The sequence below is a fragment of the Rhipicephalus sanguineus genome, chromosome 2 (assembly GCF_013339695.2).
Source record: "Rhipicephalus sanguineus isolate Rsan-2018 chromosome 2, BIME_Rsan_1.4, whole genome shotgun sequence".
Classification (NCBI taxonomy): domain Eukaryota; kingdom Metazoa; phylum Arthropoda; class Arachnida; order Ixodida; family Ixodidae; genus Rhipicephalus; species Rhipicephalus sanguineus.
Genome location: NC_051177.1, coordinates 53,617,194 through 53,636,712, shown reverse-complemented (window position 1 = coordinate 53,636,712; position 19,519 = coordinate 53,617,194). Strand labels below are relative to the sequence as shown.

The following is a 19,519-nucleotide window of genomic DNA, read 5'->3' as shown; positions in this document are numbered from 1 at the left end:
AGTGATGACATCAATGCTTAAAGGGGTGGTGCCATCAAATTTCGAGGCTATAACAAGCCTGTTGTGGGTTTCCTCTGTATGCAAGGACATTCCACACGAAGGGTCGGACACTGCAAACGTTTAGAACATATGTTAATTCACTTCCAAAGTGTACCTAAATGCCCATTCTCCCGATCGAAACCCATCGCTAGCGTGCCAACACTGACGTAGATCTGTAGAATGGTCAACGAAAGTTGTAGTGATGTCACACCAAGTCTGCCGCAGTAACGTGAGTGACCTCCGGACCTCCGCCACTTCCGCAACGTACGTACCGGCTGTAGTGAGCTAGAATATATTCTAATTCACTATAGTACCGGCAAAGCGTCGATTGCTACATCACTCGCCGAGTTTCGATTGCTTCCTGGCTAAGTGCGTCACAGCCTTGTGTGGTCACGTGACCACGCCTCCTACACTTCTACGTCACTGCCCAACCTCGGTGCCCAGAAACCGAAACCGAAAGTTGTCCACATCAAAAGGCGATATAACATTATTTAGCGAGAATACATGAATCTTGGTGCGTGCATCATGCTTCCTGGAGCTATAGGAAACGCTTACAGCAAAGAATGCGCAAGCCACAAATTTAGTGGCACCACCCCTTTAAGCTAGACAGCATCATCACATAACTTTTACATTTATCTCTACGTGTAGTACTAACAAATAGCAACCTTTAAGACAAAGGGAGCACCTTGTTTGCTCTAAATTACAGTGTCTTGGAGGCAAGAGTGTGTCCAGGGATTGGAAGAAGAGAGATTTTTGCTCGTGAAATGGTTGTACCTTGTTCACGGACTTCGTTAGCTGCAGCATAAACTGCAGCCTCATTCGATTTTGTCGTGGCCGCATATCTCTTGTCTCCCGTTACTATGAAGTCATATATGCAGGCTTTTGACCCCGAGCATGTCTGTAAAGATAACAGTAAAAGAACCATGATTAATGTGTTCACTTGTCATAGCAGTGACATTGGCATTGAAGCTATTGTTAGATACGAACTGTGCACCATTTCAGCCTCCAGTTTTTCAGCGCATAAGTGTGGCATTCCCTCTGAGGCATAGGAGTATGAGTCATCCTGTAAGCGACACCTTCGCGCTGGAGCCAAGATGGTTCATGTTCCACTTTCATTGACCTGGGGACAATGGCCTCGCCATGATGCAACATAATACATGGAGGCATTGCTTCTCCAGGCATGCGCTTTAACAACAGTGGATCAACACCACAAGGAGTGCAGTCCCCCAGCAACATGGCTCTTGGTCTCCCATTGGCCGAAAGTGACGCCACCTGTTTGGGACTGCCGATTGGACGAACATGACATCACTCGGCCGAGTTCTCGATTGGCTGAATTCCAAGTGACGTGTTGTAAAGCTTTATAAGGAGCACAACCATCAAAAGACGAGTCGTCTTCTCCTGGCCGTGGTCCGCAGCGTACAATATGCTGCCAGCCAAAACTATGTGTATATGCAGCCTTTTCACCATATTCTCTTAATGCACCAAATGTAAATAAGCCCTATTTTTTCACTGTACATCCACACCATTCGCGGCCAACTCCCGCACCTCAGCAGCGAGATGCAATAACTGGGGGCAGGTTTGAGGAAAAATTGAAAGCTGTTTTGAAGGGTGGTTAGAAATTTTGTGTCAAAACTGAGAATACAGACGCTGTTGATTTGGAAATGTACTAGTCTGGCGAGTCAAAGGTCAAGGGCCTGCACTTGCACGTGGACCAGCACTATGTTGTTTTGTTTGTTTGACATACTTTGTCCAGGACTCAAGGAAGTCATCGAACAATAACAATGGTTGCCATCAGTGGGCTACAGGCTTCACCTGCTTTCTTCATGGCCAGCGATGTGTTCACCGGCCATTCCGAACTTCCGGGTTCATCCAGTCAGCAACCCCAAACATGTTGTGTCGCTTTTGGCCAATGGCAGACCCAGAGCCGTGTTGCCGGGGAACTGCATTCCTTGCAGCGTTGATCCATTGTTGTGAAAACACGCGCCTGGAGATGCAATGCCTCCTTGCATCATGTTGCATCACGACAAGGCCATTATCCCGGGGTCGATGAACGTGGAGCATGAACCACCTCGGGCCCGGCTCGAAGGCGTCACTCACAGGATGACTCACACTTTCATGCCTCTGAGGGAATGCCACACTCATGCGCTGAAAAGCTGGAGGCTGAAATGGTGGGCAGTTCGTATCGTACGTCCGCATCATTCACGGCCAACTCCCGCACCTCAGTGGCGAGATGCAATATGACATTGCGTCATCATTACTTCACAACCTCTCTTTAAGTTGGCGTAATTTTTTAGGTCAAGATTTTTTTGCAAACCGTCCTGACTGTTATTAGTAGGCTCTGCTAGCTAGAATCAAGAGAACTCCTCTTATTTTCAGTTGTAAAGACAGCACTATGGTGTAGATAAGTGCACCTATAGCCTTCTACCTAAAGCTTTAATGGCATTTTAGATGCCAAAACTGCTATTCGATTATGAGGTATGTCATACTGAGGCACTCTGGATTAATTTTTTATTGCCTTGGTATCTTTAATGGGAACTTATACCTACTTAAATATAAAATTGTCTTTGTATTTCACTCCTTTTGAAGAGCACTCATCTTATCTGGGATTGAACGTGTGAGCTTGAACCTGCCACGGTAGTCTAATGGCTATGGTGCTCGGCTGCTCACCCGAAGGTCACAGGATCAAATCCTGGACCCCACGGCCACATTTCGATTGAGGCTAAATGCAAGAGACCAATGTGCTTGTATTTAGGTGCATGTTAAAGAACTGGAGGAGGTTGAAATTTCTGGGACCCTCCACTACAGCATCTTTCATAATGAAATCATGGTTTTAGGACGTGCAACCCCAACAGTTATTATAACCTGTGAATGTGAGCTCAACATTGCAATGCCTCGGACACAGTGCAAGCACAATGGGCACGTGCATAACTTCCTTAGGCAAGTGTAAACAAGCTTTGGGCAGTCCCACAGTTTACCAGCATGAAAGTTCAAAGAAAAAAAAAATATTCTGTGTCAGACTGTTTCCTATATCACAGCAAACACAAAGCAAAGGCTTTGGAAGGCCAGTGGTCTGCCAAAGCTATTGGTGTCTTGAGCGGAAGAGCCTGGCATTCTGCGCTATTAGCATAGAGTAAATTCTCTTGGGTATACACCATAAGTTTGCCTGTTTTTGGACTTACATCTTGAACATCCTGTGGCCGGTACGTGAAATTCTGTGGTATTCGTGGGGGATCTTCGAGGTAGGGTAGGAATGACTGGTCGTCATAGTGGCCAAATTTGTATCCCATCAAATCATGGTTGAACAGAGAGTTTGATTCATTTAACCTCCCTGCAAGAAAATAAAGAACAAACAGTATCAGCAAGCTGGCCACTGCCGACAGTGGTAATATTTCGTCATCTAATCTTGTGCTTGTCCTTTTTTTTTTTCTTTCACGCAAACTCAACCCACCTATTACTTTCCTGGTTTTAATTGAGCTGTTAGCTCAGTCACAGTTTTTATGTTACCGAATAATATTCCATGCTAAGACATTCATTTGTATTTGAATTGACTTATTACTAGGCATGTAAAAAACATTTGCTGTTCAGGACTGCTTAAGATGAAGCTTTAGATTTTGGAGCTAGCTCCAATTTTCCTGTTCACATGTGTGAAAGGCAGAAATTCATTTTCTTGCAACTGCAACCAGCTAATCCATTTGAATTTGAACAAATGGTTGATTTCTACTGATTGCCAAAGGCAAAATTTTCATTTAAAGCCTTTAACTCATACAGAAATTCATGAAAATCACTGTAAAGAAAGGATGAAATATACTGTGTTTAATAATTAACTCCATAACACTGCACCAAGAACAAATTTGCATAACTGTCATGTAAACTGCAAACACAGTTTGCAAAAGGGAAATAATTGACACATTGTTTACTGTGCTTACATGAAAATTGTTACATTGTTTATGCAAGTTCTGCAAAATACTTCTTCATAATTTAACAGATAAATCTCAGAGCAATGTCTATATATCAATTTTCTCTGGTTTTATATATTCTGATAGATCTAATTTGCATAAATGCAATCTATTTGGAATATTAGAAAGTTATATTTGTAATTTTAATGCTTCATTTTCTTGAAATTTTGAAATTTTGCAAGTTCTAGAAAAAATGTACGGGTAACCAAATAACAAAATATTCTTTAATAATCAGTAGATCTTAGAATTTTTCTTTTAAATGCATGAAGCTTAAGATTGCCTCAATGCATGCTGAGAAAAATACTTTTCCTTTGTTACTGTGAATTTTGATAAGAGCTTCTGCAGCAATGTGCCCTCTTAATGTCGGTTCAAAGCTGCGAGCAGTTTTCCTAATTTTATTGTCGAAACTCTTCTGTGTATGTTAAAGCTTGGTGCATTGGCGATAATATCAGAAAAATTTCTAACGTGGATACTTACATAAATTGCCAAATTGGTGGTAGATTTGTTCTAAACTTGCTGTGATTGGTACGAAAGCATTTCCATGTGGAGGCATGAAATCATTTTCTTTTTTCTTGTCCCAGAATCCTAGTAACCCTTTTGTTATATTCTGGAGGGATAGAAAATATGCAGTGTTAGGCATAACTCCACACACAGGCATATACAAATAATGTAAAAGACGGCCAGCAGTGACCCTTTAGAGTATCCTTGTGTAAATAATAACTAGGCGTTCAATCAGTCATGGAATGCCATGTTACGCTTCACTTTGTGTCTGTGTATGCATATGCATATGGGCATCACTATTATTCACACCTTGATGTAAGAAATACGGATAAACAAATTATCGTTTATAAGAAATCAAATGAAAAATATTCATGTCATTACTACAGTGTTGAGAATGTATGTTTATAACGAATTTTCGGATATAGCGAATCTACTTTCGTGCCAGATGCGACTTTGCTATCACGAGGTTAGCCTGTACAACACAGGGAACAAGCAGCAAAGCATTCCTGTAGCATACAAATACAATTTTTTAAGATTACTTTCGGGCACCGTGCTAGATGCAGTACAAATGTTGGTGCCACTTGCACTATTTTCGCCCATAGTTTATTTGGCTAACCTAGGATTACACGCATTCTGTTTAAACTGAATGAAAAATATATATACTTATAATGATAAGCTGAAACAATTTGTTTCCAGAGTTCAGTTTTAAGCAAATTAGTTCATTGTAACCAAATTTACAAAATAGCTGTCTGCTAGATTACATACACTGCAATACAAGAAGCCTGGCAAGGTTAAACTTCTGCATCAACTCGCTGCCAAAGCAATGAAACTAAATGTTTAAAGGGACACTAAAGAGAAACAATGAATTGGTTTAGATTGATAAAGTGTGCTTGGAGAACTCTTGTGTAGTTTATTTCACCACCATAGGTTTGTTATTAGAGGAGAAAACCAAGTTCAAAGTTTCATTTTTAAATTTCATGCCGAACTTTGTAATTCGTGGCGTAAAAGATTTCAAAGAGCGTTTAACCTATTTTGGCGCCACTGGGTCGACGAAATTTCCACAAACTCGTTATGTCAAGTCTCTGGCCCCCTCAGAGGACAATGTACTTCGATTTAACCAATTAGGAACCACATAGGCCCAAGCAGGCAACGTCAAAATTATGTGACGTCACGGAAAATGGGGCTGGAATTCCAAGGTGGCATCGCCACCTGTATTTTCTTTTTGCGCATTTTCTCGCTTATTAAGCGTCTTCTCGCAGCAAGCGTGGTGTTTTTGGTACCGTGGAAGACTACTTTACTAATGCGAGAAAAATCATTTTGCTCTTTAGTGTCCCTTTAATGTACAGATGGGGTAACATTAAAATTTTTCAAGGTTTCATTCTTCCTATGCCATTTAATGTTAACTGGTTGTTATGAATCTATCTGTGAGTATCATGCGCATAGTCACAATGCCATACGTTATTGTGCCGTAGCTACACCGTGGTTCCGGAACTTTGTTGTTCCTTGTATTAAATGAAGGTACAGAGCAGTGGAGCAGGATCTGTAGTGATCCAGCACTTTTCGATTAAAGCAAAATCAACAAACTAGATGTTTAACAAGAGAGAACAAAACACCATAAGCTTGACACAAAAAGTGATGCATGGAAAGTGAATTTTCATCTGGAAGTAACAAAATTTTGAAAAATATAAAAGCTGGAATTGCTGACTATCACGTCATGTACTCACAACAAACTCCACAGGTAGGAAGACATTCATAGACAGTTGTTCATCCTTCACCAAGACTTCTACTCCAGCTCCAGAGTCAAACATGCACACAATCTTGGACATGTTGTAGTAGCCAGTTGGCTGGTAGATTGTCACACCTAGTTAAAAGGAAAAAAGATTGGCGATGAGATTGGCGATGAGCGCAAAAGTGGCGTCATTCTCCGTTGAGTCGGCGAGTGCGTTGTAGCGGAGGGGGACGCGAGCGATAGTGATTCTTGAAGGAAAGCTAGGGAAATTGGGTTTGAAGTGCACGTTAACTGTCAGTGCGCGCGCGGTAGCAGGGTGGGCGAGGGGGGCAGGGAAGCGTGCGTCTCTTTTCCTAGTCTAACATCAAACCAATAACAGGCCGTAAGCGAGTGCGCCGTAGGGGAAGGGAAAAGGAGAGGGAAGCATACTCATTCCCCCTGTCGATGGTCGCAGCGATTATTGCCGTCCGGCGTACCATATTTTGCAGGTAATCTGCGGCGAGCGCAAAGGTTTCGTCCGAGCCTTATTCCCAAGATTGGTGTGGGCGGTCGCGTTATCTCAAAATGTTTCGGACGCACGTTTAAGCGTGAGGCTACGCGACGCGGCTTTTTAGATGCGAAGCATCTTTTGCTTGGGGCTGAGTCCGGTGGCGTCCGCGCTCCACTGCGCATGCGCGTCCCCTCCCCTTCTCTCTCCTCTCCTACGCTGCCCCATCCCCCCTCTCGTGCGCCTCATTCTCTCCTGCGCAACGCCGCGATGAGCGCCAGCGCATGCGTGTCCCCTCCTCCTCTCCTACGTCCCCCCCCCCGCGCGCCTCATTCTCCTGCGACGTGTAGGCAGCAGTGATGCCTCCGGTGCCTTGACGTGGCACGAGCGGCCAATGGCCGCCTCTGCTTCTGTGGCTTAGACGCGGGGCGCTCGTGCTCTCCTCCCCTCGCTGAAGAATCCCACGACGACACCAATGGCATGGACTACAGAGAGGCAGACGCACACGATCTTGCGACTTTGCGGATGTCGAATACCTCGGACGCCGGCAGTTCCACGCAGCGGGAGCGGGATGGAGACTGGAAGACAGTGCTGATTCTACGCCAGAGGAATGCGCAGGCTCGAGAACGTAATAAAAAAAATTACACCATTTCCCGCTAAAGGGGACCATGCGGCGATGCGAAGCCGGAGCACTTGCACGATCGCGTCGTTCCGTTGGCGTTCGTTGGGCATGCTACCGACCTCGCGTCGTGGAACGCGAAGAGGAACGCTACGCGCGTCTTGTCTTCCCTCTAGCCTGGCCTCAACTCAGTAAAGCCGCACAGGTAGCCTGGCGCCGCTTACAAACGTTATCGTATCCCAACCCACACATACTCTCCAAAATCGACCCTGACAAGTACCCCTCACCAACATGCAGGCTATGCAACACCAATCTAGCTACACTTTATCACATGGCATGGGAGTGCCAGTGCAACACATCCAAAACAGATTTCTTTAAGGATTTCAGTAGAGATGGATGGAGGCGGCACTGTCCAGCCCGGACCGGGGCGTCCAAGAGGCCCTGGTGGCCCGCGCAAGGACCGGGGCGCAAGCCAATGGGATCCCGGACTAGGGACTCCACCCATTCAGCAATATGTATAATAAAGTTTTTCATCATCATCCTCTAGCCTAGCCGTTAATTCTCACAGGGCGAGTGGGGAACGCGCTCGACAGGCGCGCGAGAGGGGGGCAGCGTAGGAGAGGAGAGAGGGGGAGGGCATGCGCTGGCGCTCGTCGTGGCGTTGCGCAGGAGAGAATTTTGGCGTGTCTAGCCCGCGTTTCAGAGAAAGAGTGGAGAGGGGTAGGGGAGAGAGAAAGTGGAGAGGGGAAAGGAGAATTGGAGAGGAGGTGTGTGGAGAGGGTATGCGCAGTAAGGGTGGTCACGCCGCACACCACCACCACCTGTTTGAACACCGCTATGAGATGCTTCGCATCTAAAATTACACCATCTCCCGCTCAAGCGAACCATCTGCCCGCTGCTTCGCATCCACACATGGTTCTCTTTTGCGGGAGATGGTGTAATTTTTTTTAATTGCAATAGCAATTCTATGCATGGACACATCGGGCTCATTGTTTCCGTCGGCGTCGCCCTGAGGTTCCGTATGAAGTCCAGGAGCGATGACATCGCCTCGAGCCTAGTATGTTCTGCGTGCGAAGGCAGCCGACAATCGCGGCTCAAGCAGAGGTAAAACGGCGGCCGTCTTCTGTCGCGCGAAAAGCCCATGAGTGGTCCGGGAGGTGGGCAGCGTGGCTGCGGCAGTAACTGCGTTCTTTGAGCGATCGCACGCGCCCTGTATTGACAGGGATCAGCAGACGGTTCATATCTTTGTACGTGCAGTGTTCTCATCGCTCTTGCGTTAAAGCGTTAGACAACGCGAAGGTCGATCGCGTCGCTCGCTGCAGCGGCCGCGTTTGGTTATGCCAGCTTTTTGTTGAGTTACGCCAGGTCAGATGCTAAATGAGTTAGCTGCTAGCTTTGATGCGTATAACATTCCACTTTGTTGCTATCGCATTCATTTTTTCGACTCTTCGGCAAAACTGCGATTTTTTTTCTCGGAAGGAGGACCGGGCCTTTTCGAAGCAACCGTTAGAAGATTCGTACAGTTCGAATTCTTGGGAGTTTTATTCCTCTTCAAGTACCTACAACTTTGTGGGAGTCAGTCGTGCATTTCGAATCGTCAGTCAAATACGAGTGTCGTGACCCTACTTATATGCAATGAAACGATTGTTTTCTTATAGTCATATGGTAAATATACCGGCCTGTTTACATGCCTTGTTTGTTTTTGTTACGTTGACTGCTTTTACGTTTCTTTGTTTACTTTTCTATATTTATTAAATTATTGCTATCACATCACATCAGTTTACATGTAACATCACTGCATCTGCCAAAAACACATAAAGACATAATATTAAGAAGTTGGGAAGTGGCTAGCAGGGGTGTAGCCAGAAATTTTTAAAGGGACCGACAACTGGGCAGAACGTGTGATTAGATCCTGGTAGAAATGACAGGACCGTAAAATATAGTCACCGATTCCAGCATCCTTTTCGCGTTGCGAGTAGGATTTATATTTTTAAGTCTTCTGTAAAAATAACAAAAACCGGTATGTCGCGCAGCCTAGCGGAAGAGCCTTGAAGCTGGATTATGAAGTCGATCACTTTGCTGTACGTAGTCTATTGCTGTCACCAGGGTGTCGGAACGAAATGTTTTTCGTTTCGGTTTTAGTTTCGTTCCACCGCAAAAAGTTCCGTTCCGTTTCTGTTCCGGAACGAAAAAAAAATGTTCCGTAACGGTTCGTAACGGTTTCTTTATAGAAAAATTTGAAGTTAAGGTAATCATAACGAACATTGGATTTGTGATGTAGTTACTTACCCTGCTCTTAGGAAAGTGGGACAAGGGTAAAATACGTTCTTCAGAGGAGCGGGAGTAACTGTACCACGAATTTCTACCAACTAGCACAAACCAGTATTAATTTCAAAGTCATAATATTTATTTTCTCAAAAGACAAATACAAATTTTTTAGTGGGCTCAATGCTTTGTGTCAAGGGAATGAGCACGATCTCAGAAGCAGCACGTCATTGAGTATACTCTCTGATGTGCGAGACCGCTGTTCTGATAAAGAGATCGCCAGGCCTGCGCGACACACGCAGCACAGTCACAACGAAAGCTGGAAGAGCGGACTTTGTAGAGCCCGCTGGAGAGTCTCTTGGGGCAATAACACAAGTACACATGCAAGGTACCCACTACGCCATAAATCATCCTAATTCTTCTGAAGTAGAGAAGTTCCCACTATGCCATTTTTCGTCATTCTTCGGAGTCTCGTGGTACACGCTACACATCTGTAAGGCATTATGTGCACTTTGCGCTGTGACTGATGACGATGAAGAATTATGGCTGAGCACTTTGCAGTGGGTGGGAAGCACTGTGGCGGAATGGGCGCCTCCATTCCATTTCAATTCCATTGCGGGGAATTAGAACTTGCTGCAATTCCATTCCTTTCAATTCCTCGGAATGAAAAAACAGCCCATTCGCACTCCAGGTATGGCCGGGCAGTTCAATTCCATCAATGTAATTCCTCCACGTAAGAAAGGCATCTTGATAGTTTTATTGAGTTAAGAATGAACGCCCTATAAAGCTGATGTCATTAGATGCATTAAGAACTGCAAGAGTACGCAAAACAGGTTACCAAGGTCGAGGGATAGAAGCTTGGTTACATATCTCGTGCAGTACAACCACCCTACTAATTCCCATAGGAGCAGTTCTCCCGCTACCTATAGTATTTGCATGGTCAGCATGTTTGAACGAATGGTGGTGTTTTAATATTGTTTATGCTTAAATGTGTTAATGCTAAAATGACGACGTAGCCTATATTTATGCTGACAAAAGTAGTATTCAAGAAGACTAAGCAGTTTTGCCACGCGTCTGGAGCGGTTGTGAATATGGAGAAAAATAAGATTTGGTTAATGAGGAATAAGACCCTCTAGATCCATGGTATTACTTGGAACAGTGCACCGCTCGGGCACCTTGTGCCTTTGTATCGAATACGGAACACTGGGCCGCACTGCTCGTCAGCACTCACGCTTGTCCTGCGCTCCTCGCAAGCATAGAAGCACTAGCGTGGCACTGTGGTGGAAGAACCGACTGCCACGCAGAGGGCGCGGGTTGAAATGCCATCCGATCCTAGAAATTTGTTTCTCATTTATTTTTTTTATATCGCGCGATAGCGGTCACGGACACCGGCGGCGGTGGACAAATATGGCGCCAAAATCAGCCGTTGTGATCTCATAACAGTTTTCGCTGTAACAAACTTCAGCGCCGACAATGCCCTCTCTGCGCTGGCCTGCGTGACAGGCGCGCAAAAATCCACTTGCGTTATTATAAACATCTCTGGTTGCCACTGTTTTCGTTTTTCGCACAATTTCAACATATCTTTGCTTTGGAATTCCTGCCTGAGGTACGCGCTAATACCGTACCCTGAGATATGCTCACATTGCACGAGCTCATTTGCTCCGGATTGCGAAGTTTTCTCGTGAACCGAAAAACGATTGAAAAAATTTCGTTTTCACTCCGGAACGAAATAATAGATAAAGTTTCGGTTACGTTTTCGTTCCAGTCCAAAATATCGTTTTTTCGTTTTCGGTTTTCGTTCCGTTCCGACACCCTGGCTGTCACGAGTGCCATAATTAGTCCTCAAAGTTAGAGTATGTATAATAATATCCAGCCCCACTCAATTCTGTGCTGCTTACGAGGTAAAAGGAGCTGCACAGTGAGACGCGGCGCTGCCTTCGCGCCCGCCATAGGCCGCCAGTGCACCATGTCGAGCCGCGGCGCATGCGCGCGATGTGCGCGCATGCGCAGTAACTCTCCGCGCTCGAACACGAACCGCTCTCGCGCTCACTGTTTGCAGCGTATGTGCATAGGTTGTCTCGTGTGTATAATGAATTCATATTCGCCGCAGATGGAAGAATTCTGATTACAAATGTTTTGCGGCGTTTTCCACGTTACCATTCCGTGATTAAGCACTCTGACCGGTGAGCTTTCCGCTGCGTTGAAGAAAAATAGGTACCATGAAAATTGGTTGTCGGTTCCTTTAAAGGGCCCAGGGGGGATTCAACCATCCTTTGTGTACGTTCGGGCGTGCGTTTGTACGTGTGGGTGTATGTATGCACATGCAAAACTGAAAATTTTCAGGGATCGGTTCGAATCCCCAACGCCCCTGGCTTCGCCAATAGTGGCTAGCTCGCATTATTTTTTCCTTTGTGTCTGCTTTTTCTTCAATCTACCCGTGTGAGTTCAACATCTATTAATTGCTTCTGCCGTAGGACTTCTTCCCGTATATGTAAATAATGAAACCTGCAAGTGTACCTAGATCCACGAATAATAATGGAATACTTAATTCTCCCATTTGTTCCTGCCAGCTGCACCTACCCCTTCAAGCTGAACCAGATGACCTGACTGTGAACACTATATATATAAAGAAGTGACTCTACTTGAAGTTCAATGGGACAATCACATTCATGTTTGCTCACAGATAGGAATTGCGTGCAAACCCGCCGTGGTGGTCTATAGTGGTTAGGGTGCTTGACTGGTGACCCGTTGGTCGCGGGATCGAATCCCGGCCGCGGCGGCCGCATTTTCGATGGAGGCGAAAATGCTTGAGGCCCGTGTACTTAGATTTAGGTGCACGTTTAAGAACCCCAGGTGGTCGAAATTTCCGGAGCCCTCCACTACGGCGTCCCTCATAATCATATCGTGGTTTTGGGACGTTAAACCCCCATAATTAAACAACAACAAAAAAGGAATTGCATGCATACCCTTGAAGTGCTGGATGCGCATAGTGTCGTCCCAAAAGTAGATGAACTCGTTGTCGACGACCAGGTAAAGCTGGTAGATAAATCTCGCCGCCAGGGGTCGCAGGTGAATTTCCACCGTCGAGGAGACATTGTCCCGAACGGCAACGGCACTCAGGAAAGTACCGTTTACCATGCGATCTGCATGTGATCGTCAGCATGACACTTAAGCAGTGACAAAATCTTGCACTTTCAAGTATCGCAAGGTCGCACACTTTTGTGAGCTCTTTCAGATGCATTCCGTCGTTAATCTTGTTTGGTCATCCAATTTGAGAGAGAACAAACGTCTTTATCTGAGAAGAGAGCACAGGAGAGGCAGTCCAGGATACCTTGAACTCGAGCTGCGTCCCGGGCCCTCGCGACAAGCCTTAGCTAATCGCTTCCCAGAATATCCGCCCCATGTCTTTTAAAGGGTCCCTCACCAGGCCACATAGCAAATTTTAGTTAGACGCCGGAAGTTGTTGTGTGCCGAATGAAGAGCAGTATGCCGCAAGAATTTTTCAAATCGGTTCATTACGAGCTGAGAAAAACAAGAATTGGTAGCGGCGCGAAACCGTGATGCGAGGAGGCGAGCTTTAAACCCTTGCCACTCGCCCCGTGTAGGCTTCGCAAGCCAAATCCCTTCCCTGCCCTCTTCACTTGACACATACGCATGAACACGTCATGCGCATGCATGGTCACGTGCGCATGACGTGCCCGAGCCAGCCCGAGCATGCGAGCGGCGTTGCACGGCCGCTACCTTTTTGTTATGTAGTGGCCGTGGGCGTTGTGTCGGCGTTCTCTGTGGTGTACTGCCTGTTTCTGCGGGACGGGCATGAAAGTTGCGACATTTGTACGGGAACGAGAGTGGCGGTATCATAAGCCAGTGCCGCATTAACGTTTACTTGGACGCGGTCGAACACGCCAGAACATTACTTTCGTTTCCAGGGCTGACGTCTGCTCCATGCGCTAACCACGGGGACACGAACGCATGGGAAAGGGAGGCACATTAGCCCCACATCTCGCTGCAATTCACAAAAAAAAATAATAATAAAGACGTGCACATTCCCTTTGTGTGTCTCATTATTTCTAAGTTTTATTAATCTATTCAAGCAACAAATTACACAAACTACACATGTCGTGTCAAATAATTATCGCAGTGTCACGTGCTACTGTTGGCGATGTCAGAGCGCAGTCGTCTACGTAGAGGAGCGACGTCACAGCACTACCATCTACGTAGGGCCATTTTCTCATGTACGTCATCCCCTCACTCTCTGGGCGCGCGCCCGCGAGAGGAAGGGCAAGCAGCGTTCACCTTGAAATTTGACCCATTTCCGCGGCGCGTAGCGTTGCAAATTTTGGCAGACGGGATCGTGAACGCCCAGTGTATGCATTGCGCTCGTTAGCTCAAAACTGTCAAACCTGACAAGGGGCCCTTTAAGTGTAACGCCCATTGCAACCCTGCATTAAACCTTTTTTTTTTTTTTTTTGCTGAAATTCCATGCGTAACGTGTTCATATCTTCTTACAGAAAAAAATATTACGGCCTTTTGAAAGCATACTTGGGCAATGCGTTTGAGACGAGGACAGAGGGTTAACGGCCACAAAAGGATGCTCGCATAGTAACACCGCCCGAGGTCTCGGGCTTCAAGGATAATGCGTAAAGATTAAAAGTCGTGCTGGACGACAGCAAAAGACGGCTAGAAATTCAGTGCAGGCAGGGAGCACCAGGTATTCCGGCAATAAACTTGCGTCATGTTCGATGGTTTTACGTTCGCCATGACTTTCTTTAAGGCGCTATAATGAGTGCGTAACAAAACAAAAAAAAAAGAACAAGCTCAGTGGCATTCTCCTTCACTTCGTTTCTCAAAGTGTCTGGTCATCCATGGCTCGTCATGAAACTTAAACGCAGATGTGTTAGCTATTCGTTCGTTTCGTTTGATGTTGTCAAACTGAGAATATGCCGTTCTGCAAAGGTCCACTGAGCGGTCGCGTTATTTGTTATAATTTTTTGAATGAGCCACTGGATTTTTCACCGCATATTGCAACTACCCACTTTATATTCGGGTACAATGAAAGGGCTCATAAATGCTCGCGCAGTCCATCCAAATGGGTTAAAACAAACTGTTCACGGCTCTTCAGACGTTGGTGTTGCTTCACTGCCGAACAGCGATGCTACGGGGGAAGTTAGATTTCAGAAGGGAAGAAAGTGGGTGACGGGAAGTGGACACCAGTGGCGTAGCCAGAAATTTTTTTCGGGGGGGGGGGGGGGGGGGTTCAACTATACTTTATGTATGTTCGTGCGTGCGTTTGTATGTGTGCGTGCCTATATACGCAAGCAAAACTGAAAAATTTCGGGGGGGGGGGGGGGGTTGAACCCCCCAACCCCCCCTTGGCTACGCCCCTGGTGGACACGTAGTCAATGTAAACTCTCAATTTAAAGGAAAAGAGAAAATATTGGAGCCCACACCCTATGGGATAATGGCGGCGAGCGAAGCTTGGCGTTGGCGTGTCTTACCTGTAATATCTTCCTTCTTCTTTCTTTCTTTCTTTCTTTCTTTCTTTCTTTCTTTCTTTCTTTCTTTCTTTCTTTCTTTCTTTCTTTCTTTCTGATTCATTGCGCAATGCTTCCTGCTAATTTTTTACTTCCTCCATGATGCCGAGAATTGGACCTTCGTCAACGCGCTTAGCAGGCTAAACACTTTTTTGCTACAGGCAACAACTACTGTCGTGCGTCAAACAATGAAAGGCAGCAATGAAGCGTGGAAACGTAAAATGACAAGTGACCTCGATAAAATATCTGAAACGGCTGATCGCCGACAAGCGCACGATGGAGAGAGCATCGATTATTACTAGCATCGATTGTGCGTATGCGCGTGTGACCTGTGCACCTTCGATGGCCGCGTTCGTGTACTCCCGCGTTGCTTCACACTCGCCGGCGCCGGGTTTTCCGCGACCCACGCCACCGCCTCCACCGAAATCTGTAACTCATAAACGCTTCGATTAAAACTCCCAACAAAAATTTATTTTAAAATACCCGACATTTGAAAAGCTGACCGGCAGGGTGAGAAGGCCCGAGATGCGCAGCGCTTATATATGCTTTCTTGACGTACGTGCGGCAAGGTTTGCAGACACTTGACACAGATCTTGACAGCATACAGAGGGCAGTGTCCCCGTAGCACGGTTCATATTTCCTAGCGTCCGCTATATAATCCAAGAGTAGCAGCCGCCGGAGGTAACGTTTTTCTTTTTCCAGGACAACCGACTGTTTACGTTCAATATACACACTCGGACGTGTTGTTTTCCCTACAACTCGTGGTTCATACCGATCGTGACAACACATTCAGTCCTGCACCATTTTCTTTTTTCTTTTATCCTGTCTTTCTTATTGCGATATTCGGCGTGTCGCGTCCACTTTCCCAAGCTAAAGTTCAATTCAATATCGCATGGAATCGGGCGAAGAAAACGAAAAAACGAAGGGGGAGGGAGGAGATAGGTGAGAAGGACTGGCCGACTCCGGTCTGTCCTTTTTTTTATTTTTCTTTCGTGTCGCATTGCCTTCGATACATCCATTTGTGGCAGCTGTGCGCCCAAGCACTGCCATACCCAAGACCAGCGGCGTAGCCAGCTTTCTTTTTTTTTTTTTTTTTTTGGGGGGGGGGGGGGGGGTCGTTTAAATGGGACATGACCGTCCAGTTATTGCCTTTCATGCGGAGTCGTCGACTTATAACTTTGAGGCTTGCTGCGTAAAGTGGCATTTTCGAAATGGACGCGCGGCGTTTGCTTGCGCCGCTTTCGCGCAAGCCTCCGGCAAGATTTCGAAAGGGAGAATATTGAGAAACGCAATATCTTGCCCCATTCTCTGCGTGGCGTTCAAACTCTGGGCGTTCGTTTTATTTGCAAAGTATGGCTAAAGCTCCGAAAACCGTCGCATTTAGAAAACTCTCCGTTATGAGTTTGACCGCATTCGTTTTTAAAGGAAACAACGCAAATCTGGCAAACACTGAAATTTTGACATAAGTTTCCCGGGTCGTTCCCGCCGTATTTCACTCCCCAGATACGTTGATATTAAATAAAATAATGCCTGTGCTGCCTGTATTCGTTCCTTCGCCAAAACAGATGCTCAGAAACTGTGAAACAACTCGCTCGTTCAAGGGAGCACGTACGTTTTGTCTTAATTGCGAAAGTTTTTGGTGAAGATATATATATATATATATATATATATATATATATATATATATATATATATATATATATATATATATATATATATATATGTGTGTGTGTGTGTGTGTGTGTGTGTGTGTGTGTGTGCGCGTGACTGCTCCTCATGCTGTTAACTTCATTTGCTGAAAAATTAATGCGATCTAAAGTGATACCGAAGCCTTACCACGGCGTCTCCTTTAGTCCTTGTATATGATGCTTTGTTGATGCATGTCCGTGAATTATTTTTTTGTGGTTGCGACGTAATTAAACGGGATTTTCATGGTAGCCGTAGTACACGGGGTTTTATGAACTCCGTGTGCAGCTTCTGCGATGATATGATTTTGTCAAAGCGTATCGAGCCGAACGCATTAGCAGACTCTTTCTGGGAGTAAGCGCAGCGTCGTGCTCATATCCGATGGGAGCGGCACAGGAACGTGCACCTCAATAGCATTGGTTGCAAAAAAGTACGAAAGAGAGGGAAGTAGAGGACAGGGCGGTGCGCGCTGTTCTCTCTCTCTCTTTCGTACTAGTTACTAGTTTAGTACGAATAATTTGTAGTACACAAGAAAGCGTGCGACTCACCCGTGAGCAATGCCCGGCGCACGCTCTCGAAGCGGCCTTGGATCTCGAGCTTGCCCTTAGGGTCGTTGACCCGCACCAGCACGAACTCACCGCGAGCCGTGAAGGTGTAGTTGGCGCGGTCAAAGGTCAGGAAATGCGGGTCCCCGAACACGGCAGCTGCGTGAACGGGTGGAAACACGCACATCCGAGAACAAAATCTTACAAACCAACGCGCATCAGCAGCACATAGTAAATACATTTCCTTTCATTTACTTTATTCGCAGGTGAGCGCGCGTCACATATAGACGGTCCATGTTTCGCGCGGCGGCGGTCATAGCGGACGAGCGCATATTACCGCTCATAGACAGCCCGCGCGCCTTATCTGACACATAATCTGAGGTAGGCGTACAGTGCCTAGAATATAGTGTATTCTAGGCACTGTAGTAGGGGCGAAGACCGAGTGAGCCAACATGGCTGGCCACTTCGTGTGTGCGGTTTTCCTGTGTTGAAGGTCGCGTTATCTCGAAGCTTCCGAGAGGCGCTGCCGGAAGAGGCAACGCGATGCGTTTCGTCATCTGCCTGCACTGTTCATCACGACAGCGTTGTGATCAACGCTCTAAGAGCGTCGTGGCTTAAACGAGCACTGATGAAAGGAATTGGCATTCACGATACTATCTGGAGAATCAATGGCGCTCGACACGATGTACCTCGTGGAGTATATCCTAGCGGAAGACATTGCTTCTGGTCATGCAGTTTTCTGCAATCTAAGAGAGATGGCTGTCTCTTTCTGTGGCGCAGCCAGTAGTGCAAAGCATCAAAAACTCTTGGTCTAGCTTAGTTGTTCGCGCGTGCCGAAGAGGAAAGAATTAGCGCAAAGCGCCCAGAAGGACACCAGGCGGAATAAAGGGACACACGCAACGCGGTCGTCCGATGGCATTGTTCTTGCGCATCTTATTCCCCATCAGCACCATTATCGTGACCATCACGAACAACCAACAGGCCCGAATTACCGCCCTTGTAAATTGCATCAGCATCGATAACTGGACGTACCGTATCCCGGAGGCTGGTAGGCGGTGCAGTCCTGGGACGTGCGCCAGTACTTGTACTGTTGGCACGAAGTCGAGTCGTCCTTTGTGTGCTGCCAGTGGCAGCAGTAGAAGAAGGGCATCGAGTCGATGTTCCAGTTGGACAGCGTCGGCACCTGCGCACCGAGACTATTTCATCGGCAAGGTTGCTACCGGAAAGGTGTGCTGCACCTTAGCTGCATCCAGATCCGCGCAAGCAGAAAGCAGCAGATGTCCTGGTGGTTCAGCGATAACGAACAAGCCGCTGTCACGCACTACGTACACGTATACGGCCAAGATATTTAGGTGTAGCGTATACGTAAAACGACACATTTCCTATTGTCCATTTGTTTAACCGTAATCTGAGGAAAACTGCAGTTTGTTAAACAAAAGTCACGCCTGATTTCTGAAAACTGAAAATGTATTTGCACGCAATGAACCATCTGCGTACCTTTGCAGGTGACCGTATGCTACTAACCTGGAAGCTTCGCGTGCACTAAGGCGGTGGCCTTGTAAAGCGGGTTAGGGGAGTGGTTATTCCCGACTTTGCGACACGTCTAGAGAACATGAGAACAACTGTAGTTAAATACGCGCTCCAGCCGCGGAGATGCATCACCAGAAGACCGAGTTGAACGTCCCTTACCGATGTCGACATCGCCATTGCTTCATACATGTAGCTATGCTGTAGCTTGTGATTAAAACAGAGAAAGCTCTTGCGTCACTTTAGGTTTGTTTCTATAAGGTTTCCGTGCTACTGCAGGCCAATGATGCTGCATTGCCACTTGTACCGCTTATTAAAACATGAAGTGAGCAGGGAAACCATTCTATGGTCCTTCCTTGTTAGTTTTTCTGGACCGCAATTGCCGTCACGGTTGTGCAAACAATGGATGGCGTCATCACCTTCATGCGACTGTTGAAGGGCAGGATGCCATAGCTGAAAATTCGCGATGGTCGTCCTCCGTACATGGTGTCAGCTGTGAGCATCAGCTCGCCCTCCATGTCGTAGCAGCAGGTTTGTCCGGAGCCGCCCACTCTATACACGAAACACGAAAGGCAGTATAAGCATTCAGCACCTGTCGGATAATATCGCTGTGATTTCCTATAAGACGCGA

General features: G+C 46.4%; 2 protein-coding genes across 9 annotated transcripts in view; both read right to left on the bottom strand.

The window, feature by feature from the left end:
- LOC125757145 (uncharacterized) overlaps positions 1-19,519 on the bottom strand; it is a 116,950-nt gene that overhangs the window by 23,957 nt on the left and 73,474 nt on the right. The gene's annotated exons all lie outside the window — the stretch shown is intronic.
- Positions 1-19,519, bottom strand: part of LOC119382962 (protein mesh) — a 57,864-nt gene that overhangs the window by 7,225 nt on the left and 31,120 nt on the right. For all 8 annotated transcript variants that reach the window (XM_049412362.1, XM_049412363.1, XM_049412366.1 and 5 more), the window contains 8 exons: positions 19,308-19,440; positions 18,394-18,544; positions 17,365-17,520; positions 12,563-12,739; positions 6,221-6,357; positions 4,473-4,602; positions 3,219-3,367; positions 814-937 (listed from right to left, as the gene is read on the bottom strand). In XM_049412362.1, coding sequence (XP_049268319.1) covers positions 814-937; positions 3,219-3,367; positions 4,473-4,602; positions 6,221-6,357; positions 12,563-12,739; positions 17,365-17,520; positions 18,394-18,544; positions 19,308-19,440 — 1,157 coding nt within the window. The remainder of the gene's footprint in view (positions 1-813; positions 938-3,218; positions 3,368-4,472; positions 4,603-6,220; positions 6,358-12,562; positions 12,740-17,364; positions 17,521-18,393; positions 18,545-19,307; positions 19,441-19,519) is intronic.